Genomic DNA, 26,701 nt, shown 5'->3' with positions numbered 1-26,701 from the left:
TTTCTTAGCAGCCTTGGAACCTTCTTTCATCCTCCACAATGCTCTGAACCTGGCATACTTCCAGGGCATTATTGTCAGAGATAGAATAATAGTGACTGACACCAAAGAGAGAGAAAATATTCAGATAAAATTCTGCAGAGTATCTTGGGAAATTTACCTTGGTTCTAGTTAATTGACATAAAGCCCCCAGCAAAAACCCAGAAAAAATGGCTCAACACATGTGCATACATGTAAATGAACCACTTCCACTTTTTCCCTATAGAAGGAAAGTTGTCAGCTCACCATTTTAGGAGAGCCAATGCAGTGTAGTATTTGGAAGGCTGGACTGGGGATCCTAGAGATCTAGTTTCTAGTCTTCATGAGGCTCACTCAGAGACTTTGGGCAAGTCTTAGACTCTCGGGCCAAGTGCATCACAAGGTTGTAATTGTTGTGAGGATAAGACTGAGTGGAGGAATAGGTAAGCCCCCTTGATTTCCTTGGCCAGAAAAAGGTGGCTATAAATATAATAAAAATAAGTGGGGTAAAGTGGAGGTGAAAACCTCTGTTACTCAATATAAAACAGAAGCAGTTCACCTGCTCATGAGCACTACTTCTGTGTACTTAGGTACAAATCCAGACATTCATGAAACATGCTGGTTTCAAATAAGAGCTCACTGGGGGAGAGGGTGTCCTTCAGGGCTTAGTGAATAATATCCCCAAACACTCACTTTTTCTGGATCCCAAAATAAATCATTATTAGTTTAAACTAGAAGGAATCATTTCAACCTGAGAGTTATATCAGAGAATGAGAAGGGAAGGAGAAACACATAAGTCTGAGGCCTTTGTGATTTATGATGTTTTAATTAGTTGTTTTATTGATTAGTGTGCTTATGGTGGTGTTGATGATGATCAACAACAAATTGGGAGGATCTTCAATGGTGAAAACAGGCCTGATCATATGAGTCTGCTATTAGAGTAGAATGTGATGATGATGATGATTAAAATTTATATGCTGTTGAATAGCCTGACAGGGCTCTCTAAGAGGCTAACACATTAAAATTCATTAATTCATCAATTATAATTGAACAATTACAACAATTAATTAAACATTCCATTTACAAGTATAGGTAGGGGAAATCTGCTGGAGCAGAGTGAGGTGTTAAAATCTATAATCAGGTGTTAAACTCTGGTCTCAAAATATCTTCAAAAGACAACAGTTTTTGCTTGGGCCAAAACAAAAGTAGTGATGGACCCAGGTGGACCTCTTTAGGAAGTCTGTTGCAAAGGTTTAGTTAAGCCTTTTGAGAAGGAGGACCTGCAATACGCTTCATCTCCTGCAGAATCTTTTGCTGGACATTTGATACATTTTTCTTTGCTGCAGTAAGCAGCTTTTCAATCTCTTCACCTAAATAGTGCATCTTGAAGGTTGAGAACTGCTCTCTGTATTCAGCAATTTTGCCTGAAAATGAGAGATATTATGACTGAGTGAGCTGAATTAGTAGTACAGATGTCAAAGAAATTCACAACTGATTCAGATTTAGTGCATATAAAACTAAATTCTGGCATGTGTGCACACCCACATCTGATTCCATCATCGAATCAATGGCCAAACCAAAAGGCCTAACAATGCATATCATATCAGTCATATGTACATTCCTAATCAGAAGGTATAGCAATCCACACATTCCAAAAACTCCACCATACAATCACACCGCTGAATGTGCTGTGGGCAATCCAGGTGAGTGTGACTCAGTGAGATGCTGCAAAGCACCTGTCAGCCTTCAGTACCCCTCATTCAGTCAACCTGTCACAAGGCACTTTTCACTTGGAAGGGAGGGAATCAAAGGAATGGGTCCCTGGATGAGGGGAAGGTGAGGCACCACGCATTAATTCTGAAAGGACAGTCCAATAAAGGCACATAAATCTCAGAACCAGGACATTCATAATTCAGTGTATCCAGATTCTGAATCCCAAGTCTTGCACGCTGCTGATAACCAGAGCAGGGCATTGAAAGGTCCCTAAAGCCCTCATGGTAGTAGCCGTTGGATCTCTTACAGTGCTTTCTTCCCATGACCCACTTCACTTCACATCTCCACATCTTACCTTTTCCCCACTAGCCATTTCCCACCTGCCTACCTGGTCTCTCCTCTCCTCTCCTGTAATGGAACCATCACTTTCTTCAGTCCTCCTGCTGGCATTTGGAACGGGAAGAAGGCTGTGCAATTTGTAATAAAGGGGCTGTAAGCAAACAGCTAGTCTGGGAAGAAGAGGCCAGTGCGTGGAAGAACTAGATGTGGGGGACCGATCTGAGTGCACAGCCTTGCACCTTTTTGTGGGTGCCTGGCTAGGCCTCCATGTGCATTTAGACACTGTGCTGAAGACCCCAGAACTAGACATTCCCTCAGTAATCCCCGTTCCCAAGTCACCTGGGCAGTTGACTTTGTTGAACAGTGGGAAGTGCATGACTGTTGGGGCACGTTCCCCTCTGAAGATGTAGGAATCCAATGGGTTGTCCGTGTCCTGCAGCTCTGCCTCATCTATCTTGGGGAACGGTATTCCATGCGCATCACAGTACTCAGCAGCACGTCTAACAGTCTGAACCAAGAGGGGAAAGATTCAGACTCATCCTTAACTGCCAGATTTGCTTGGAAATATAGCAGCTGGGAGACTACTTCTTAGTTTGCATTTGGAGACCCAAGCATGGAATACAATGTTTCATGACTCGCTCTTGCATTATTCTACTGATATCGGACATCCAAGGCATTTTAGAAAGTTGTTTCTCAAGTCAGGGCCCTCCATGGGAAAATGCTAGACTGAGGAGAAGCTACACAGTAAACTTCCTCGTGGGACATGATGCTTCTGGGAAAGAGTCATTTCAGAGACAAAAACAGTCATTTTGCAGCAGCTGCAAAACTGCTAAGGAAACTCCAACATGTTTTTTTCACAAAAGCATGTTGCTGTAACACCCTTCTGAAGCACCTCCATTTCATTTCAAAAGTGATATCAAGACAGTATGAGACCTGCCTAATGACCATACTGTTCTAATGAAATCTGGCAGGGTTATCCTTTGGTCAGAGCTCAAGCTTTGCATGCCTCCTGCTGTAAACTAAAGCAATTACCAGAAAAGGATCTCCAGCACTGAAGTCAAAGGAGAGGATCAGCTTCACCTGCCTTTCAGGGCGCAGAATGGATGGGTAAGCAGTGTTTATAGTCAGACCAGCATCGATGAAGTACAGAACTGGCTTGCTTGACAGTTCAGGGAATTCAACATCAGCTAACAGTATGGGAAACAGAGAGTTACTGTACAGCTAATGGAACCAATGCAAACTAGCTACTTACTAAGGATCAATTGCAATACTGCCACTGTATCTGCTTCTAGTGAGAATTTCATGCAAGCAGGAGGAGTGATGCCATAAAGAAAACAGAGGCGAAGTCGTCCATGCACAAGTGCTACATATGATTAAGAATAGATTGATCTGTTTTCTTTTTCAAAATCTCAGTTTCTTTCCTCCCAAATAGGAACATTGTTAATGTTAGTAGAGTTGTATTTTTAAGAAATGTAGTGAAATGAAATTCTTGGCCACTAGCTAAATTATATAGCACAGTTATTTTCAGCTTGGAGAACAACATGATGTAGCTGCCTGCTGGTGTGACTGTTAAAGATGAGAAGCCTAGCCCAAACATGAAACAGGAGTGTAAATTCTAAATCCCTGGGCCTATGGACTCAGGAACAGGATAAATGTGAGCTTTGGTTTGACAAGTTGTGAACATTTTTGGCAGACACATGCTCACAGTCATTCCTTGGACTTTGAACAAACCATGTGCACATGTTCTGCGAACAAAAAAACATTATTCCAGTATGTCCTTGTTCCTAGCATGGAACAAATGAGTGGACGAATTCTTAGGCTGTAACTTTTTTGTCTGCTCTGTCCTTGATGCTGTGTGAGAGGCATGCCAGAATCTGTATTATCAGGCAGCAGCTAATGACCAGATGGAGATAACCCTCTGCAACATAACCAGATAATTCTACTTTCAAGGAATTGTGAGGCAAGGGACTGCTGATAGTGAAGAATGGACTCCACAACACACAACGGCAGAGAACTTGCCAGTTTCTGAATAAATATAGCTAAGTAGCTCACATACATATAAACACTTCCCTGCCCTGCCCATATATTGTCTTATGAATTACACTATCTCTTTTCATTGCAGTTTACATCCCAAAAGACTCTCATCCCTTCCTGGAGAGTAGGGCACCATGTATAACTGAATGCCACCAAATATGGCTCCCCTCTCCCCCAGTAAGAATGTAGGGACATTTATCCCATAGTGTGACTTTACCCCTTGTGAGTTTCCTCATAATTGCCTGAAGAACTGGGGAGTGTGAGTTCCTTACTTTTAACTCTCCAGCTCTTCAGGCAATTATGAGGAAACTCACAAGGGGATGAAGCTGCATCATGGGATAACCATCTGATGGGATACTGATACATGTCATAGCGGTAAAGGAAAGAATGCAATGTGGTGGTTGCATTTTAATGCCATATCCACCAAACATGTCTTATGCACCTCCAGTCCAAGAGTATAAATCCATACAAGTGCAGAAGCATTATTTTCACACAATAGGCTTAAGAGCTTACAACAGTGGTAGAGGAAATTCTTGGTGCTTCCCCAGGTCCAGTTTAAAAGGCATAAACATGTCTTTTTTATCATGTTTGAGAAATTGTGGAGAGCAGGACTGTCTGATCCTGAAGTAAAAGAAATGCAGAGCTAAGAACAATTTCATGCAAGATAATTTGAAATTCACACTGCCTACCCACCCCTAAAAGGCAAGGATTTCTAACTCTGAGATCTCTGAGGTTGCATTTCAAGCACAGTAAGCTTAAAATAAAGGTGTATGCAGAATGATGTGCCATTCTATTTTACTTTTCTGAAAGACATTGCAGCATTTGTGCTGGGCCCAGGTTTGTGGAGCACCCTGCTCTGGAGGGAACTGTTTTATATCACATGGGCTTGCCAGTTGTTGGGGGCAGCAGCAGCACCTTCATCTGTGCAAGGCAGCAGTTAACTGTCTATCATGTAAATTTCCCCCAATGCCCCAGATAAAATTCTGGGAGACATTCTCCTGACATTGGGAGAATTCTGGGGGAACACAGCAGGCAGCCTCCAGACCAAGATATTGTTTCAATGAAATACACCACTAAGGAACATCTTATAAATAGAGTGAACATATGTATCTCTTAAAAATTATTCTTGAACCACTGAGGTGGTTATCACAAAGTCTGACCACTTTGGGCCATCTAGAAGACTCTCAAATGCAAATCTTACTAATCATTATCACTTATTGATAGGAAAATGAATGTCTGAGGCCCAACAATTTCAGGTATCTTCATGCAGAAATGCTGCTCAAAAAGCGACATGCTCACTATGATACTTGCTTCCAATATCTGTGTCCAAAGCTTGGTTCAATCTCATATACTCCTCCTGTCTTGTTTCTTCATCTGCAGAATTCCAGGTCTCAAGCATCTCTCTGAGCAATTCAGAGCTTTTGCTGGAATCATGGTCTTCATAAAAGGTGAAAAATCATGATGACTTTAGCAGGATTAAAAAGAAGGCTTTGCAGGCAAGAAAGGAAGAGCAGTTTTGGGTAAAGATGAAGCAATAAAGAACCTGAGATTAACAGGGCATTCCTATTCATGTCTTCTCAGAAATAAATTGCATTTGTTTCACTAGGGCTTACTCACAAATAGGATTGTGTATACGACTGCAACCTAATTCTGCTGGATGGGCTCAGCAACCCATCCAGCAGAAGCCACAGCAAATGCTATTCCCAGAAGGCCTTTGAATGGGTGGGAATGTCCAGTCTTAGATCTCTCTGTCTGCAGAATGGCAGCCTGTTCAGATTGTGCTCTTAGTTGACTAACTGCCAAGACCAATTTCTATTGCTGAAGGCATATTTTATTCAGTGCACTTCCAAATTAAGAGTGCATTCATTTATTTTAATGCTGATACATTTGTGGAACAGGGATACCTGTCCTCTGAACAATATGTAGTAGTTCTGATTAAATTTATTCTAAATTATTCTCCCCCCCTCCCCTCGCTCTCACTCTTGCTCTTTCAGCTTTTTTGGGATGGTTGGTTCATCACAGAGATGTGGAAAGAAATGTAGTGTGGAGGAGTAAATGTTGAAATAGTTTGTAACTTCTTACCCAAGTCATTAGAAGTGGTCTCTTCCAGAATATTCTCTAGAACATCTCAAAGATAACAAAGACAGAGAAGATAACGATAATATACACCAGGGTATACTTTTTGAAAAACAACATAACAATATAGCTAGCAACACCCAAATGACTAAAATAACAGCATCAACAAGAACAACCACCAAGGTGCCAGCCAATAAATCATTCAAATGTTGAATTTCCCTTTTCTGTTTTGTCATATTATGTCACCCCATTATGACAACCGCACAATTCCTAGTCACTCTCCATCCACCTGGGCACCCTTCCAACTTCTGATCACTTAACAATTGAACAATACATTCTAATATTACACCAAGTACTTTTAAGACATAGGAATGTGCTCTATTATTTCTATTTAAACCACCCTATAACTTTGCCACAAATACATTCAAACAAATAAGGGTAAACCTTCAGATGAGGGTCACAGACAGCTATTCTTCTTTAGCAACAGTTCCCTTAAACAATTGCCACAGCCCTTGGCCTAAATTCATGTAGCCTTCAGAGTAAATCTGCTCTGCAGAAACAGCAAACTTACTCTCAATCTCCAAATGTACCTCTGAGAAGTGCTTTCTCTTCCATTTCGTGCATGCTGCATGAGAGATAGAGAAGCAGAGAAGGGATTGGGTGGCACATACAGAAGAGCCACTTTTTGCTCCCTCCATCATTAGCTGCTTTTTCTATGATCAACAGCTCTTCATAGGAAAAAGTTTCCCCACCATTGATGCTTCAGCCCCACAGTCAGTTCATATCTATGTGGTTTGAATTAGGGGCTTCTCAATATGGACCTCTTCTCTTAACCATAATGGTACTCCAGCCTTCATAACACATAAGGGTTTGCATCCCAGCTGGTCAGCAAATGGTGTTCTCTACTTTGATAGCAGTCAAAGCTGAATGTATGTAGGTGCTGCTGGTGGAAACCAACCAACATCTCCATGGGCCTGCATGGAGATGCTTCAGAACAATTGTTTCTATGACCCTCAGCTGAAGGTTTGCCCTTGTTTGTTTGAATGTATTTGTGGCAAAGGCATAGGATGGTTACGTAAACTTTTGAAATTTCAATGAAATTGAAATTCCTTATGTCATTGAACATCTTCAATCATACAGAGCAAAGAAGGATATGCCTAGAATCAAGACTGCCCTTCCACCAGAAAGGTGCTCAGCTCTAAGCTGAGTGCACAAAGATTTGCACATACACAAGGTCCATGCTGGTTATCAAGAAATCTTTCTATCTTCCCAGAAGCCCCTTCAGATTGCTCAGGGATCTCTTGAAAGGTTGGTTTCAAGTACCCAACCAGGCAATCTGAAACAGCCTTGTTCCTGGAATGTTTCTTGCCCACACAATCTCATGTTCCCTGATCCTGCCTGCTATGCCATAGAAAGGGCAATACCAACTATTTTCTTTTGAGCTTCTTCCTTGCTTCCAAGGGCACTTCCCCATAAACCTGAAAATAAAAAATGAGACGCATGATGGCAGTAACAAGTTTCATGTTTCATCAGTGCCAGCAGAAGGTCAGGTTATTTCATTTGAGTATACCATAGCCTCCCTATTGATACAGAGCAAGGGAAGGCAACCCCATTTACCACATCCCCTCCTTGGGCAAAAGATTTCCTTTTGGTCATTAGATCCAGGGCATTCTGCCTAAGGAGATACTCCCAGCTGGGCCCCAGAACAGTGGTTGGGTTGTTTTTTATAATTTGTTGGATCTATACATTTTTGCATTGCTTCTGAGTACTATATTCTCAACTCTGTGTTCCTATTGCTGTGGACCACAGAAGCACAGATTATGCTACTTTGCTCAGATTTGGGCATTTTGAGAATAATGTATTCAAGAAAAAATGCATGTGACCATGACATACCTTGCAGATAGCAGGCATTTTTCTCCTTTCTTTCTTCAATCATTTGCCCATTGTGAAATACACTCCCAAAGTATTTGATGTCTACATATGCTCCTATGCCAGGAAATCCAGCTTCATGCGGAGTAAATTCCAACCAGGTACCTGAAAAACACAAGCAAAGATAAAGATGTCATATGCAAGATCACAGCCTTCAGTAATGAGAACTGCATGATCAGGAGATAAATGAATAAAGCTGTCAGCAGATCCTCTCTTCTTCCTACAGCAGAAACATCTGTTAGGATTTAAAAGGAATTTCAGTAATAGGAATAAAATTCCTTAGGGTGGATAGGTGAGTCATTTGTCAGGTTCACATTTTATGTCACTTCAGAACTGAATGCTGATCTGAATGCCATTGGTAGCCAGAAACCAATTCATTTCCAAGTTTGTAATATAGTACGCAAATGCACATGTTTTAGCAATATGTACCTATTGTCTGGGCAGCGGACAAGTCTTCAGCGCAGTCTTGGGTCTCCTGTGTCATGAGCGTTTTAGCCTGAACTTTAAAGACAAAATCCATGGTGCTGGACCTACCCTAAAATGGGTTAGGAATCGGGGACAGCTCCTTAAATCTTCAGGCTACAACCGGGAATGGATGCATTGCCCACTGAGTTGCTGCTGTGGGTCTCCACTCACTGGGAACATCCAACACTGACATAATTACCTGCATGAGGTTTCTGGTATGTTTCCGCTTCCACAGCTGCATAGATAGGGTAAGGATTTTTCCCATTCTCACAGGATGCCCCGTGGACAGACAATGTAGTCTCATCAAACTGAAAAGACATGGAGTTTTATGTAAATTATATTAGAAGCATAGACTCATACACTTGGAAGGGGCCTTGAAGTTCATCAGGTCCAACCCCCTGTTCAGTGCAGGACTTGGGTTTCCCATCCAAACTGTCCAGACTTGACCCTGCTTAGCATCCGAGATTAGGAAGGCTCAAGCACTTCAGGCTTTACAGAAGTTCTTTAATGTACATTTGATCTGTTTCTGATCTACCAAGGAGAGTTCTCCTCTTTCCAAGGAGAACTCTCACCTTAGCCTCCCAAAAGCAGTGCCTTTGCTCATGAATGCCCAACTTGTGGCCTTTCATACTCATGAGGCCTCCAGGCAGCTCTAACCTATTTTAATGAAGGCGTGTAAGCAACAACAAGAACAACAACAAACAAGGTAAACAACAACTCATCCCAGAGCTTTGGTTGCATGGATAAATGTCTTAACGGCTGTGATGCCTCTGAGAAATTGGAATAATAGAACCTTAGAGAGATACAGATATTTTAATTGTATGCTCCACCAACCTGGTTTAAAAGTCTATGTACTATGAAATACGACCAGATATCTGTCAGAGAGTAACATTCATCTTCTGCTGCCTCCAGAACAGATTCAATTGCCTTCTTTGTTTCCCACTTGCCCTGGGTGAGGGTTTCATGTAGACATTTTTCCAATTCCTCTATTTTTTCTACCCAGTCTTTATTTTTGTAGAGGCCTGACATACACCTTTTCATGAAAAAGAACAAATACACTTGAGACATTACAAAAATATAATAGATTGCATCCTAATTTGAAATGTACACATTTTGAGGGTGCTTGGAAACTGGTAAATGAAAAATGTGGAATAAGGTTCTTAAGCCATCTTTAGCTGCAGCTTGATTTTCCAGAACATCAGGGATTATTTAACTTTTATCAAATAACCTTTTGCTTCTAAAGCAGGCAACATATGGCCTTTAACATACATGTTTCACCAGAGAGCTGACTACTACAGCACAGATGCTGAAATGCTTTCAGCCCAAGGAACTTCAGAGGAACTCTAGGGCTGCACTGCAGTGATTGCACAGCCAAAAGCAGAAGGGGAGGGCCAAAATTATCTGCATGTTTTAGTTTAAAAGCTCTTGGGACCAGTAATTAAGCCTCGGGAGAGGCATTTCAACTTCCAGAATGGAAGACAAAGCACAAGACCCAGGCAACCAAGCAACAACTGTTGGTCAGAGGGAAAGGGACAGGACCAGTGGAAGTGGGCAGGGTGATCTAAGGACCCCGCCAAAGAGTTAGATTGTGATTCCAGGTAGGCCAAATTGTGTCTTTGGGCCTGTAATTCTATCCTGTGCCCTAAAATCACTATTGAAGTATTGAATGAATGATTGCCTGTTAACTCATTAGATGGCTGTTCTGTGTTATTAGAGCTACAAAATTCAGCTAAGCATTTCAACCAAGATTAAACATATTCTATCTCCATCTGTTTTGGATGAAAACTCCATTGCTTACAGCCACCATGGCCAATGGTCAGGGATAACAGAAGGTGCAGTCCAAAACTTTGAGAAGGCACCAAGTTGGAGAAGCCTGCCAGCAATCCACAAACATAGTTCACAGAAATTTGATACAAAACCTGTAAAAAAATCCCTTTAGGCCTAGCTGTTCCTAAAAAGTGTATCAATTTGAGCTAAAAACAAACACAATTATTGCGGATATGTTACTGCAAAGGATTAGACCCCTATCACCCCAAATTATATATCTAAACATAATTGAAGAATGACTACACTATGTCACATCAGTGTGTCATTTTGCAGATTTCCCACCCCTAAGACAGGAGTACTTAATGCAGTCATGACAGATGAATGGAGCCACTGCAGAGAGCCTCTGACTGCCAAGCACTGAGGAAAAGAACAAAGAAAAGCCATGGCCTTCCTGATCATCTGTTTCCATTTTCCAGGAAACTTTCACTAGTTGTTACAGGAAGCAGAATATTGAGACTGCATCTGGCACTGCATCCTATCATCTTATTAAACATTTAAGAATTAAAAGCTATGCTGGATCAGAGCCATGGCCCATCAGATCCAACCTTCTGCTCACAGAGTGGCCAATCAGCTTCCCAAGAGGAACCCACAAGAAGACTGCAACCCTCCCATACTGGTTCTCCACCAACTGGATCACACAGGCGTGCTGCCTCTGATACTGGAGGTAGCATATAGCCATCAGGGCTAGTAGCCATTGGTAGCCTTCTCCTCCAGGAACTTGCCCAATACCTTCTTATTTAATTTATTGATTTAAAACATTTTTATGCTGCCCCCATCGCAACAAAGCCTCGGGGCGACTCTTAAAGCCATCCAAATTTGTGCCCATCACTCCATCTTGTGGAAATGAATACTGGTTTAATTACAAATATTTCCATTTATCTGTCCTCAATTTCCCCCCAGTCATCTTCATGGGATGATACAGACTTCTAGCATTCTGAGAAATGAAAAAACGTTTCCTTGGCCATATTCTCCATAATTTTATACCTCTGTCTTTGCTCCTTTGAGTGTGTGTGTCTCCTAAGGAAACACCTCCCCAGAGAGATTTGTCTGGTGCCAATACTTCTTTCCTCCGGTGCCAGGAGAACATCTTTTTATTCTCCCACTATTATAATTGCCAATATGTTTTAATCTGTGGTTTTCCATTTAAGATTGAATGCTGTGCTACCTTTACTTTTATTTTTTATTATATTGTAGTTGTTGCGAACCATCCCAAGGCATCTGTGATGGGACAGTATACAAAAGTTTTAAATTAATTAATAGTGATCAGTCCCAGAGGTTGTAACCTTTCTTCACAGAGAACATCCTCAAGCCTTCCATCTCTTCCATCTCCCCTTATCTTTACCCTCATGCACTTACCAAGTGGAACCAGACACCCCACCTAAGTACATAATACAGTCCAAGAGATTGTATTTCCTCAGCTCCACTAATGTGCCACAGAGAGCCACCATGGCCCGCAATGCTCCACCTGAGGCCAGGACAGCAATATTGGGGATGTTGTCCTAGTGGAAGGAGACAGACAAAAGGGAATAAGTCTGCAGGTATCTTCTGGCATTTCCTTTGGTCCCTTGATTATACTTGATTCAGTACTGGATTTTTGGACAGCTGACAAAGTCAAGGGTTATTTGATGACTGGCATGCAATGTCTTCTGTAACATACAGTGAGATCAACTGAGAAAACTGTCCAGCTGCCTTACCTCTTGGCAAGCAGGTAGGGCCATCAAGGTGGCTGGGATAGGGTGGGATAGTTCCTGCTTGGACTAGCTTGATCAGCCACCTGCTGCCCAGGGTTCTTGCTTGTGCTAGCAGGACTAGTGGGGCAAGAAGATGGAGAGAGATGGTTCTCAATGCAGCCATAGCAGCCCAGCGTGGGTGCTGGTGCTGCAGGACCAGAGCAGGCCAGGGCTTTCCAGGCCTCCTTGAGCACCCCCCCCCACCCCGCTTTATGTTCTGCCAGACACACACATTCAAAATTGAATTCTTTATTCTTCATTGCACACTGACAATGTTATATCCAAAATTTAAAAGGCAAACTGGATTTTGGAGGGCAAAGTCTGATTTTTAAAAATACTTTAATTATATTCATGCCTGAACATTTCAAAACATTTCGTAACTTTTAACTGAAGAGCTGTTTCAAATATTTTGGATTGCAATACTGGTCTAGTGCTTGCTTTCTACTGCAGAAATTCATTAGCCTGTCCAGCTCAGTACTGCTTAGGCAGGCTTCTTTCCCAGCTCTGCCTGCTGATGCCAAGCACTGAACCTCAGATCTGTTGCATGCCAAGCCCAAGTGCTAGATACATAGATAGGTAAAAACTTTATTGCAGTAAAGACCAGCTCCATTCAATAAATACATTGAAGTGCTATGGCTCTGTCCTGCCCAGCCCTTCCCACCCCACTAATTAGACAGAGTTCATTTGTGGTAAGATACAGACTTCAGTGCTTTTGGGGGTGGGGGTGGTCATTTTGTTTTGTTTTGCTTTGTTTTGTTCTGTTTTGTTTTTTGAAAAGGTATTCCCTTGGAGCCCTCTGAAGCAGACACCAAAAATGGAATCCTACCACATCACACGGAATCCCAAGTTTGTCAAGGCCTTTCTTCACTTCTTCTTTCCTGGTGGCAGTAGCTCTTTTTTCACCCTCCGAGAGATCATTCGAAATTCGCACTCTGACTCTTCCCTGCCAATGGACCCACACAAACAGATACAGAAGAAATATGCTGTCACACCATAGAAAGCAGGATAGCAGGGCCTCCAGACAAGAAGATCACTATCTTAATTTGTTTTGCTTCCGATGATCCTCAGCTTTGAAGATCACAGAGGCATGGCCCCTTACTTGGGAGACATTACACTTCATAGCTCTGCTTTGCCATGTTGCAGCAGGAGCAAAGAAAACTGAGACAAGACCATGGATGAGTCTGCCTTACTGTGCTATTAGATTTGAGAAGTACACTGATCTGATTTTAGTCCTGGGGAGCTGCAGAGAGGAAGATGCATTGCCAAAGATAGAACTTACCTTTTCTGCCACATTGTTCTCCATCTTCTCCCCCTCGTTTCTTTATGAGCACTTCAGAGAACTCACACCCAAATAAGAGTTCAGCTAATCTGAGATTTATATTTCTTGATTGACAGTGGCTGTCAGGCAGTGCATTTGTGCCTGGTCTGCTTTTTCCTTTTCCCCACCTCCAGCCAATGAGCAGATACCGCAGTACATGATGTGCCAGGCATTCTATGGTGCCTGAAATCAGATGACACCGAATGGAAAGCCTCATGCCGGGAAGTAATGTGATTCCTTCAGCATTTGCTTTATCGATTCTATTCCCAGCTTCAAACAACAAGTCCCAATACCGGACTCACTATTCAAGAGCTTCTGCAAATGCAGAGATCACAGTTCTGCTGAGGGGGGAACACTAAGACATGCTGGATATGGTTTTCCTGAGATATGCAGTCAATGAAAACTCGAGCTGAGTAATTTTTTTCCTATTTTGCAGGATTAATTCTCCAAGAAACCAGAGAGGGGGGAGAGAATCTGCATTAGTTGGCCCCTGAATATTTTACTTTTCTATTATCTTTCTCACCCCTTTTTCTGTCCATATCATGTGCCTTTTTAGATTTTAAGCCTGAGAGCAGAGATGTTTTCTTTTTTGCTTTGTAACCCACGTGGGAGCCTTCACTGCTAGAGAGCAGGGAATAAATAAATCTGAACAACTCTCTGGAGCAGGAAAAATGGAAGACCTTTCCTAGGGAGGAGTTTTAAATGCGTGCTGATTTTATTAATGTGCAAATGTATCAGAGTTTAGAGCATGTGTCAAAGTCAGAAAGAGCCCTCTTAGCAAGACGTAGGACTACTGATTTGCTGCTGTTGTTGTTGTCGTCATTATTTTGATGATCCCCAGTGCTCCACTTAAAGTGAGCATGTTTCCAGTATGGATTCCATCTAGGCCATTTCCATAACTGACAGATGAGGCAAACCTATCAGAGCACAGGAAGTGTGTGTGTATGTGTGTGTGAAACACATGGAGCTGACCAGCATTAACCCTGGGCTGACTGGTCACATCCCCAGCGATATCAGTGAAAATTGGCTACAGGATTAAGCCAAGATTATCCTTTTGCCCATCCCTTCCCATGAGCTGCCTGCCTTCATGCAAGCTAAGGAACACCCAGAACTGGAGGTCTCTGACATCAGGGGACTAAAATACTGCTGCCTTTCAATGGTGGGAATAAGGAAGGGCAACCCAATCCAGGCTCAATTGAGCTAAAAGCAACTGATGCAAGGTAACTTAAGTTGTGAGGCAAGCCACAAAGTGCAAGAAGTGAAATACAACTAAACTATGTTCATTCACTGGAGAGAAGTCATGTGCAGAGAGATCTAATCTTCCTGGTTTGCCAGGAAAGATCTAATGAAGAAAAATTGCCCCTGACTCCCAAGTCAGTGCTGAAATGCAGCACAACACACTTATCTCTGTCTTCCAAAGAGAAGTAAACATGGCAAACCTTGAATCCATGTTTGCATATACTTGCCATTTCTTCAGGGAAAATTAGTCCAGGGATGTGTGGCTTTAATTTGCTGATAAAAGCCCCTTGCAGGAGCTTGTGTGCATATGTTAAATTTTGATCTGGACTAGGAGAGGGCAGATAACCCCTTTACCATGGTTCTGATTCAAGCTGAATACTGCTACTTCAAAATAATTTAAAAAATCAAGTATAACAATACAAACATGGGAAAAACAGTATCACCAGAAGAAACCTGTCAATGAAGCATAAATATTCACTACACCACCAGAGAGAGAGAGATTTGATGTTTCTGTTCATACAAGCAGACCATCGATCCACATAAATAAGCATCAGGCAAAATGTACATATGTATGGTATACATTCAAATGTAGTCAACACAATATTCTTGGCAATTTGAAAGCCTTTCTGCAATATAAATTCTTTCTGCAAACTCACTCTCCACCTTCACTGTCCTTCTCTTAATCCTCATGTCACAGGAATATGATGCAACACCACACAGACTTTCACAAAGACCAGTATTTTCGAGAGCGAGCCTTTGTTGGCAGAAAAAATGCCTCAAGATATTTCCATACCATATGTCTCAATGATGCAACACTGTTGTTATATCACCGGCCTCTGGAGGAGCTTTTTAACAAATCATTCTGGTTTTTGGTTATTGGAAGAGCCTCAATTTTAAATCTATAGAAATAGTACATATGGGATTTAAAACAGCTTTGCATGGATTAAGCTTCCATTCCTCACACCCTGAACATCCACTGTATCTCTTGCCAACTTTAAGTCTTTGACTTAACTTTCTATAAATGCCTAATTAATATAGGAGGTGCCGAAATGTTCATCTCTGGTGGCCCATACATAGACACCAAAGTCATAAATTTTGGTAGAGTATGACTAGTATCTTCACATCTCAGCTTGACGCCCATGCCTCTATAGTATATACCCTTCTAGTCATTTTTTTGAGGGTTTCATCTCTAGTAAACATTCTAAACCCCAGAATCCTTGCCTCCTTGTTGGGTTCCTTGAAGATGAAACCACAAGAATTTTGGGTCAAGAAGAGCCTTTGCCGTGATGAACCACCCATAAGTACAATTTCAACCAGTATTCCTCTGATGTTGGGGTTGGAGGTGCCTGTTTCCACTTTTCTAAATGGATACAGAAGTCTATGTAAGAAAAAAAAACAAAAATACACCAGGGAAAAAGGCCAGACTAGAGCTCTTCATCTTGGTATCTAGTATTCTAAATTCAGGAAATTTTGTTTGAATTAGAGCATATTGTTGGAGAACAGTATGAACAAAATTAAAAAGAAAAATAAGTTGTCATCCATTTCTCTTAGCACTGTCTCAATTTTCACATTTTGGCTGCAGTTCCCGGCAGCTGCTACTTGCAGAAATCTAAGGCCTTGGGGAATCCATTCATAGATCTCCATAATCTTATCCAGCTGGGGCTTTGCCTGTCCTGTCTTATCTTTCCTAATCTGATCTAGATGCAATGCCAAGATTGCGCAACTCTTGGCTGACTTTCTCTTTTCTACCTGTATCAGAATTTTATTAACTTGATTATCAACTTAGCTGATCCCAATTCTGCTTCATGAAAAATATACAGGATTTACATGATCCAAAGTAAAGAATATTAAAGTGTCATGCATAGGTAGCTTTATGTAGCTCCTTACTTCCATGTTAGTTAAAATATATGCAAGAAGCCAGACAATATGTCCAAGACCTAAAGATATTGAGCCATATTGGCAGCTTTACTGACAGTCCTATACAGGGCCTCTTTCACCTCTCTGTTTCTTAGGCTGTATATAAGAGGATTGACCATGGGAGTTAAGACAGTATAAAAAAGTGAGAAGACCTGATGAAGCTGCTTCAGTGAGTTGATTTGGGGAATCAGGTAAACGCTGATCAAAGACCCAAAGAAAAGTGTCACTACAATGAGATGAGAGGAGCATGTGGAGAAGGCCTTCTGCCTCATGGCTTTTGATCGGATCTGAAGGATATTGATGATAATGCAAACATATGAAATAGTAATAAGGAAAAAGGGAAATATTGTATCCATGGCAGCGAGGATGAAAGTCACCATTTCCACCCTGTGGGTGTTGCTGCAGGAAAGCTTTACCACTGGGTCTAAATCACAAAAGAAATTCTCAATTTCATTTGGCCCACAAAATGATAGCTGCAACACTAGAGATGTTATGATGGTGTTACTTATTAAACCACTTATCCAGGAGCCAATGATAAGGCAGAAGCAGAGCTAGCTGTTCATGAAAGATGAATAATGCAGTGGTTTGCATATGGCTAAATATCGATCATATGACATTACAGCCAGGAGATAACATTCCGTAGATACCAAGGAGCCAAAGAAAAAGTATTGCAGGATGCAGCAGCTAACAGAAATTGATCTACCACCTGTTAAAAGACTGAAGAGCATCCTGGGTAGGATAGTTGTTGTGTAGCAGATCTCCAAGCAGGACAAGCTCCCTAGAAAGTAGTACATGGGGATGTGGAGATGAAGATCAGCCACAACTAGCACTATAATGAGGAGATTTCCCACCATGGTGATTATATAGATTGTAAGGAAAACCAGGAAGAGAAGAGTCTGCAGCTCTGGATGATCACCATATCCAAGAAGAATGAAGCTGGCAGTGCTGGTTTGATTGGTTCTGTTTTGAATTTGCTGGAGGAAATTAAAGATTTTATGAAATAGCTAATGTATTTATAATATATAAATATGGGATGAAATATGGACATACAATATGCATAGCTGCAGCCTGTCCACCATTTAATACCCCACACCTGGCATTATTCCAGGACATTGCATCAGTCAAAGTGCCACCAAATTAAACAAAGAAGGAAAGAAACCTGGGGACTATTTGGAAGAAATTGTGCACAGCAGCCTCCTTTCCATGGCAGGGTGAGAAAAGGAAAAGGAAAAATCTCAGACAAGGATTTAGGAGGGTAGGTACTCGGAGGAGGGCTTTCTCTGCGGTGGCGCCCAATCTATGGAATGCGCTCCCCAGAGAGGTCCGCCTGGCGCCGTCATTATTTGTTTCTCAGCGCCAGGCAAAGACCTTTTTATTCAAACATCATTTTAATTGCTAATGTTATTTCCTTATTTTATTCTTTGGCCAGGGCGACTTATTTTATATTGTAATTCATTTTATATTTTTAATGTATTATATTTTAATGTTTTGTGAGCCGCCCCGAGGCTTTGGCGAATAGGGCGGCATAGAAATTTTCTAAATAAATAAATAAATAAATATTATTCTTGCCTTACCAACATGCTGTTCCAAGCTGGGCCACACAGGCATCCTGGTAGGCTGAGGGGCAAGAAATCATTGGCATTGCTCTGCTTCAACACTTGGACAGATAAACCTACACATAGTAAGGCTACTTAAATGCTACCCATGTCAGCAAAAGGTAAGCAGCTTCTATGCAAGGTCTGAGCCTCCTCCTCCAGCACAGCAATTCCCAGGAACGTTCCATGAAAAAAAGAAGAAAAAGGAACCACATTGCTAATAAGTACATTAATCTAATGCCAGGAGTGCATTTTGGAGGCCACTGTTTTGCCAGATAACCTGATCAAGTCCATGGGTGGTCAGGATCCATTATGAAGTCTGAATGTTTACTTGACTATTCATTCAGCACATTATTGCATACAAAATTCAAGAAAGACAATATTAAACATTGTGGACCCTCTCTCTTTCATGGCATTTCATTCTGAAAGAAACAGTAAGCATTTTATAGATAAAACCCACAGTGATTAAAAACTTGGTGGGACCATGGAGGTCACCCCTGGATTAGATAAAGTGCTATTATTTCTAAAACAACCACATATTTTGATATACAGAAACAGGAGTTCATAAAACTACTTTACCTCAGAGTGGATTTTATTAGAAGGATGAATACTGGGCATACTCTCGTTTCCCATTTCTGGGTTTGGTGGTCACCACACACAATATCTTCTTCTGTGCTGTTTGTTTACTTCAGTTCATTTACCAAACAGTTCTGTGTCTCAGGGAATCTTAGCTACTGAGTATAAAAATGTGACTACCTCTCCTGAACTTTTAAACTATGTTTTTAGAAAAAATATTTCACACTAAAGGTTAGACAATGTCTTCAGTCATTTCAAAGAAGAGTGCAATGTGTCAGCAGTGCTCAAGGTTAAGTCTGGCACAGTTGGTGTTAATCCACCAACAGAAGATGTAAGAAAAAATATCCTCAAGGGAGAAAAGGAACCAAGAGCGTTATTACCTCCAAGGAAAATTCCTCTGTCAGTTAGGAAGATTTAATATGTTGGCAATTGGGAAAAGCTAATCATCTTGCCAGCTGAACTGAAACTATCCCTGATGCTCGCAGGTTTTTTCTAAAGCCATCTCTGGAAATACTTACTAGGGAAAACAAAGTGTGTGAAGTGGTTGTCCACTGAAGGCATGGAGGGTGAGAATTCAAGAAGCCTGAACGTCTTGGTAAGGCCAGGAGGAGTCTTTCTGAAAAGTATCACTGCATCTTATTATTCCTAGCTGGTAATGGTTACCGAGATTGAGGACTTGCCTCTTATTATCTTTGATAGACAAATAAAGGTTCACAAACAAGGTCACTGCAACTTCTGTGATAAACCATATGCTTGGCTAATTGCTGCAGTAGCCATTAAAACACCATAAGAAGTGTCATGTACACCTTCCAGTTATTGTTGTTAGTCGCAAAGTCGCATCCGATCCATCGCGACCCCATGAACAACATTTCTCCAGGCCTTCCTGTCCTCCACCATCCCCCAGAGTCCACTGAGGCTCACACCAACTGCTTCAGTGACTCCATCTAACCACCTCATCCTCTGCCGTCCCCTTCTTCTTTTGCCCTCTATTGTTCCCAGCATTAGGCTCTTCTCCAGGGAGTCCTTCCTTCTCATTAGGTGGCCAAAATATCTGAGTTTCATCTTCAGTATCTGGCCTTCTAAAGAGCAGCCAGGGTTGATCTCTTCTAGGACTGACCGGTTTGATCGCCTTGCTGTCCAAGGGACTCTCAGGAGTCTCCGCCAGCACCACAATTCAAAGGCCTCAATCCTTTGGCTCTAAGCCTTCCTTATGGTCCAACTTTCACAGCCATACTTTGCAAATGGGAAAACCATAGTCTTGACTATATGCACTTTTGTCAGCAGGGTGATGTCTCCGCTTTTTAGTATGCTGTCTAGATTTGCCATAGCTTTCCTCCCAAGGCGCAAGCATCTTTAAATTTCTTGGCTGCAGTCCCTGTCTGTGGAGATCTTGGATCCCAGACCTTCCAGCAAAACTGGGACCAGGACCAGGTGGCTACAGTCACATTGTTACAGTGCTGCTCTCTTCTCCATGCATTTACTCTGTGTGTAGCTGGAAAGTATGTGAACAGCTAAAATGGTCCTACAATGTTCATTACTTCATAGACTCCTGACAATCCACTTAAATTCCCTGAATATTGCACATATATTTCAACTGGGGAAAAAACCCTTTGAGTTTCACTCTCCATGATCACTCAAGCTCCAAAGTGCTGGGAAATTAGAGCAGTTAAGAGACATTTACTTAGCAGACTTATTATCCAGGTGATCTGGATATGGTGTGATATCCTTTGCTGTTGAAGAACTCAATGAAACAGGGCTTAACTTTGCAGAAGCCGTGCTTAATCTTTAGCAGGGCTTGTACCTCTATATGCTTATCAAGTCCAGTTTTCACAATGCATTCAACCAATTTACCCAGACAGACACTAAGCCAACTGTTCAAGATTTTCCTCCCCATCTGCTGGGTCCCTTTCTAAATATTGAAGAATTCTCCATTCTTCTGGTACTAAGGCTGATCTTAGGGGCATGTTACAAATTTTTGTGAGAAAGTCAGCAGATTCATGGTTGAGTTCTTTAAGCACTGTAGGATGAAAACCATCTGGACCCCACAATTTATTTATTTTCAGTTCATCAAAAATGTTGAGAATTTCATCTTTGTTATCACTGCCCTAATTCCTCTAACTCTCTTCCTGAATACCTAAGTTTAGGAACATAGATCTGTCCTGGATCCTTTGTTTTGAAGGCAAATGAAATTCATTCAGATTGACCTCAATCACCTTATCTTCAGTATTCCTTATATTCTATTTCATCCAATGGTGCAACCACCTCTGCAGTTGGTTTTTTGCTTCAAATATACTTAAAGAATTTTTTTACTGTTGGCCCTGATAAGCTTCTCAAAATGCTCCCTCCACTTTTCTTTTCTTTTCTTTTCTTTTATTATTTTATTTTATTTTAATCTCTTATCTCTTGTCTATATGCTTCCCCTTTGTGCAAGCTTGAGATTTTTTCAGTTATCCTCATTTGGGGAAAAAAATCCTATTTCTGAAAGCAGCCTTCTCCTTAACAGCTCCTCACTGCAGTGAACTGCTGGATTTCATAATTTGTGGCATGTGTGCTATACAAACTTCCTGTGTTGTGGTTTTGAGTAATGTCCAAGCATTTTGAATGAATTTAACCCTCTTGATTCCTCCTTTAATTTACATTTACCAGTTTCCTCATTTTAGGGTTAGGGCTTACTTTTTGAGGTCAAATTGCTCTGATTCTGCAATTTCCAGAAGAAAGCAAACAGTACTGAGACTTTGCATAAAATGTTACTGTGTATTTTATTTCACTAAACATACTGTACATTTGCAGAATATTGAAAAATCTCTATATAAATATCACTTTTAAAAACCTTTGAAATTACTGCAGTTTTAGAAAAAGTGATAGAAAGTACTCACCCACAAACACACACCAGTTGCTTCTATAAATGGCGCTTCACAAGTAACTAAATATTCAATGTATCTTATGTTTATTAGATTTGGAGGCTTGTAACACTTGCCTTTTGTAAACATGTATGTGCATTTGTAAAAGTCCTCAGATGTCTTTTATAAGCCAAATAATGGACAGATGTCCAGGCATTTCCAAATGGTACCACAACGAGAAGAAAGTTCTTGTTTGGAACTGTAACACACTGCAGCATTTTGTTGTGGGTCCTGACAAACACAATTGGGTGTTCCAATATCTATCAGTCTGGCTACGATATAGTGATATCCCCGGACATGTTGAGTTTTTTCCATACTTAGAAAACTGCCCACATCTGCAGTAATATGATAGTTTATAAATAGAAAGGAACAAGAACAACACATGAAAGGGCAAAGGAGCCTGCTTGATGATCTCCTAAAGACATGGTGTGACAGCTGACTTTTGCTTTTTGCTTTCAGGGAAAAAATGAAATGAGAGGAGAGTCCATGTTTTACCTTCTAAGCTAGGTTTCAGCATCTTATGGCCCTCCAGATGTTTTGGCCTGCTCCTCACATCAGTCTTTGATGTCTTTGAAATGCTGTAAACTGAATTACACACCAGAGAGCCATGAGTTGCCCACCCCATTCTAAGAGCATATGACATTCTGGAGGGGGAATTAGGACAGAGGCATGCATGATGCACTTGAAGAATTTTTTTAAGAATCACTTTTCAAATATTCATTAAGTTTTCAGGAGCATCACAATCCTCTCCTTCTGTGTTGTTAGAAATCCTAGTGTCCACCTGATCATGAACACAGGGCAGTGGCAGAATGCTTCAGGGAAATGAGATGGGGGAAGCATTATTTTTCTTTCACTTCACCCTTCAGCTCAGATGCACAATTGGAAGCTGTGAACTGGCTGCAGTCCTGAAGAGGACTGCTCTTTTAAGAGCAAATGGGGATATGCTACCACCTTGTCTTGTGAGTTTCCACTTGTTCTAAGGATTGCAGAGAAATTTGTTCAGCTTGTAAGATAATTCTTACCTCAAAAATAAATATATTAAAAAACTTTTATATTTGCACTGTTTTGAATTTGTGATTCGGTTTTGTAACTAAAATGCATCCAGAACTTTTGTGTATTAGGCACAATTGTATGCAAAAGAAGGGGAATTTTGCAAAAGAAAATACTTTTGTGGTGACATTTTCAAAAAATATACAGAATGCTGGAGAAATGGGACAAAATTTCAGACTGATATGTGTATGAGACAAATTGAACGTAAGGCTAAAACAACATGAGAAAAGAAACACAACTAAAACATCCATCCCTAATTATAAAATCATAAACACTAAAAGTGATTGGCATTTCAATTTTCAAAGAATGGTTCCCTTCCCAAAGGAGTATTAGAAGGTAATCCTATACATGTCCTTTACTTAGCCCTGAAGGACTAATGAAATGGTTTCTAAATGTAATAAATAAATAAATGTCTATACAGAAGTAAAGTTCAGTAGAAGTTCAATAGAGTTTATTCTGGAGTTGAGTTCAGTAGAAATTATTCTGGAATGTGGGCATACGATTATGGTGTTAAATATTTATCAGTGACTAGGAGCCATCTAGTTCTGGTCTGGGTCCCTTCTGCAAGATCTTTTTTATCTAGAGTTCTGTTCCATTTCTAAAATAATCTACTTTTTGAAAAATCAGCACATAAGACTAAATTTGCATTTCAATATGAAGTCAGTATTTTCTTTCAAACTAAGTTTTTAATACATATCCTCATCTGTTGTAACTGCTGAGAACCGTATGGCAACACTCAAAGGCGTGAGGTCCAGTTGATAGCTAATTTCTGATCTGCTTCTTGGGAAGAGAGGTAAAAATTGAGACCAATGTCCAAAGCTGATTATGTCATGTCAGCACACCAGCAAGTTTCACTGACCTATTCTGCTCTGGAAATGTGTGTTTCAGCTCATGCCTGGTTGATTTAGTTGGGTCTCCTAGATCCATAGGCAGCATTGGAGACTGCCAAGGTCATTTCATTTAGGAATTCACAAAGGTTAGATTCCTCAGTCTATGACAAAACCTTTTTCAGCTCTTCATGGCCTTCAAAACATCATGAGGCTATGAAACTCGGTTGCTGAACTTTCGGACAGTTCTGGAAAGAGCCTCCTTTACCTCTCGGTTTCTCAAACTGTATATCAGGGGATTGAGTGTGGGAGTCAAGACAGTATAGAACAGAGAGAACAGTTTGTGAAGTTCCTTCAGTTTTTCAGTTTCAGGGACTATGTAGACAAGGAATATTGACCCATAGAAAAAGGTCACAACAATGAGGTGAGAGGAGCAGGTGGAGAAGGCCTTTTTTTGTGCAGTCTTGGATTTAATTTGCAAGACAGTGAATAGGATGCAGACATAGGAGGACAGAGTCAGTAGAAAAGTGGGCCCTGTTCCCATGAGGCCTAGAATAAAAGTTGCGAGTTTCACTAAGTGGGCATTGCTGCAGGACAGGTTGGCCACAGGATACACATCACAAAAGAAATGGTCAATTTCATTAGGTCCACAAAATGTGAGCTCTAACATAAAAGCAGTTATTATAGTGTTGGTTAACAGGCCACACATCCAAGATGCGCATGCCAGTTGGAGGCAGAGTCTACCATTCATAAGGGATGTATAGTGCAATGGTTTACGTATAGCCAAATACCGATCATATGACATCATTGCTAACAGGTAGCATTCAGTAGCTGCACAGAAAGCAAAGAAATAGTATTGTGTGATACACCCCTTAACAGATATAGATCTATCTGCAGTGAGGAAACTAGCCAGCATTCTGGGAAGGATGGTTGAAATGTAGCAGGTCTCCAAGCAGGACAAGTTCAGAAGGAAGAAATACATTGGGGTATGAAGATGTAGGTCCACCACAACTAGGACAACAATGATGAGGTTCCCGACAATTGACAATGCATAAATGGTTAGAAACAACATGAAGAAGAGAATTCTCAGTTCAAAGGCATTGCCAAATCCCAAAAGAATGAATGATGTTGTGCTTGAATGATTTCCCCCCATTCGTGATTGCTCATGAATATGAAGGTCATCCTGAAATAAAATTTGAAGGGCATTAGTAAGCTAGATGATTCCAGTTGTCCCCAGTCGCCACCCTTTCCCTTCCATTGATGCTTGAAGTAAATACTGGTATGGGGGAGGGGGTTCTGTTCTAAAATTTAAAATATGGTAACGCATGGAAGCACATTATCCCCCACTCATATCAAGTAGTAAATCAGATGGAACCATATTGGAAGACCAGTATGGTTTCATCTGCATTGCTCGTTAATATAAGTGGGGATCATATGTTTGAACGCTCTGCCACATTTTAATTCCTCCTTCAAAACACATAAAGAGGTATTACATCAAGGACAGGGATCTCTTTATTCTGAAGAGTTTTTTTATCTAAAAAATATGCATGTACACACACATGAAAAATATATGTTACCATAAGATAAATTCTAGCCAATGACCTGGTTGGTTGGGTCAAGACAGAACTACATTTTCCCCTTTCTTTATCTGTATGGATCTAGAGTATTGCTTGAAGAAATATGCAGCAGTTTTGATTTGAAGAATCTGACCTTTATGTTCTGTAATAGATTGGCTTTTTTCTGAGTCATTCAGATGCCACAGATATGAGAACAAATTTTCACACTTTTGGGGCAGTGTGGTGCATTAATTTGCATCAGCAGTGATACAAATCAGTACTAACATGATTTAGTGCAAGTAAAATGAACTTTGGGGAGGGGGGAATCTGATTTCTTCAATGAGAGGATAATGGAATATAGCTGCCTGAGAATCCACAAAGGACAGACGGAATAGATTTAGCAAAATCCATATATGCCTCCCTATTCCTTACAAATTGTTCTGGGAAGAGATGCTTTGCAAAAGTGCAGCAATTGGGAAAGATCACACTTAGCCCTTCTGCAGCCACCACTTATCCCTTGTCACTGCAACCAGCCCCGCCTCCACCACCCCCTGCCATTACAAGTCTGTGTTATTCCCACCAGAGATGGCGATAGAAACGGCCATGTCTGGATTCTGCACCAAATCAGATTAGTTCTTGGCAGGGCAGAATGTGGTTGAATCCTACATGTTTTGCACATTTTTGCCTGGAGGAAAACGGAAACCACTAAAATGCTGATAGATCATTCCTCAGTCACTAGCACCATTCCATGCACACACACTGGAGGAAAATGTGCAATGTTGCACCATTGTGGAATTCATAGCACCATGGCACAATTTCACACAAACACATAATCTAGGACGGCAAGATAAATAATGAGACCATAAGCAAAGTCATGCTAGATCAGGCTAAGGGTGCATCTAGGTCAGCATTCTGTGCATGCAGGAGACAACCAGCAGCTCAAGCAACATCCACCAGCAGGACAAGGGCAACAGCACCCTCTTACCCATGTTTCCCAGCAGCTAGTGTACATAGGCACACTGCCTCTGATGCTAGAAGTAGCAAAGAGTCATCAGGGCTAGTTGCCACTGACATCCCCTCACTGCAAATTTGCCTAAGCCCTTTTCAAAGCCACCCAGAGTGAATTTGGATCCATCCCCTTATATGAGGTAGTAGAATTCTGAGAAAGGGATGTACCTCTTCAAAAGTGTTGGTGTAAGTAGCACTTTGAATGCCTTCCAGTCTCTCCCTCTCTCTCCACAGGTAAACATCTAGCACATGCCCTTTACCTGCTCTGCTACTTTTCTTCTTTACAGGATTTTAATTTTTATGCCGGGTGGCATTTAAAAAATCTGATTCTTGCACCTACAGAATGAAGTGGCTTAATCTGTTTCACCACCTGAGCAACAGCTGCCTCTGTATCTCATGCCATCTAGTCAGGTAGGAAAGGGTGCCCAGGTTATTCTTGTGATGTCCCTGGGGAATCCCACTCTTTTCTGTTCATCCAATTTTAATGGGGGACCCCATGAATGTTTACACAGAAAAAAAAGGCCTACAACTCTCAGCATGACCAGCCAGGAAATTTCTTTTTCTGTCTAAATTTACATAGGATTGTG

At 41.1% G+C, this 26,701-nt stretch overlaps 2 protein-coding genes and 1 pseudogene across 4 annotated transcripts; all 3 read right to left on the bottom strand.

Moving 5' to 3' along the window:
* Positions 1–821: 821 nt before the first annotated feature.
* On the bottom strand, positions 822–13,541 carry PLA2G4C (phospholipase A2 group IVC). 3 transcript variants are annotated; one of them, XM_044444676.1, is made up of 13 exons: positions 13,408–13,541; positions 12,955–13,071; positions 11,755–11,897; positions 9,406–9,604; positions 8,771–8,879; positions 8,071–8,211; positions 7,602–7,655; positions 6,184–6,228; positions 5,413–5,538; positions 4,615–4,722; positions 3,100–3,254; positions 2,407–2,575; positions 822–1,439 (listed from the first exon to the last, which is right to left on the bottom strand). In XM_044444676.1, the coding sequence occupies exons 1-13, from the start codon at positions 13,429–13,431 to the stop codon at positions 1,273–1,275; spliced, it is 1,557 nt and encodes a 518-aa protein (XP_044300611.1). In that variant the 5' UTR covers positions 13,432–13,541; the 3' UTR covers positions 822–1,272. The 3 variants fall into 3 exon arrangements, with proteins under 3 accessions (XP_044300611.1, XP_044300613.1, XP_044300612.1); XM_044444678.1 differs by lacking the exon at positions 2,407–2,575; XM_044444677.1 differs by lacking the exon at positions 7,602–7,655.
* Positions 13,542–16,622: 3,081 nt separating this feature from the next.
* On the bottom strand, positions 16,623–18,815 carry LOC123030526 (annotated as a pseudogene).
* A 4,949-nt stretch (positions 18,816–23,764) lies between these two features.
* LOC123030609 (olfactory receptor 10A7-like) lies at positions 23,765–24,703 on the bottom strand. Its single transcript, XM_044444679.1, has one exon. It carries the CDS (start codon positions 24,701–24,703, stop codon positions 23,765–23,767), a length of 939 nt encoding a protein of 312 aa, XP_044300614.1.
* Positions 24,704–26,701: the final 1,998 nt, after the last annotated feature.

This window comes from Varanus komodoensis, unplaced genomic scaffold (assembly GCF_004798865.1).
Source record: "Varanus komodoensis strain SLA01 unplaced genomic scaffold, ASM479886v1 scaffold45, whole genome shotgun sequence".
NCBI lineage: Eukaryota > Metazoa > Chordata > Lepidosauria > Squamata > Varanidae > Varanus > Varanus komodoensis.
This window is presented reverse-complemented; position numbering and strand designations above follow the sequence as displayed.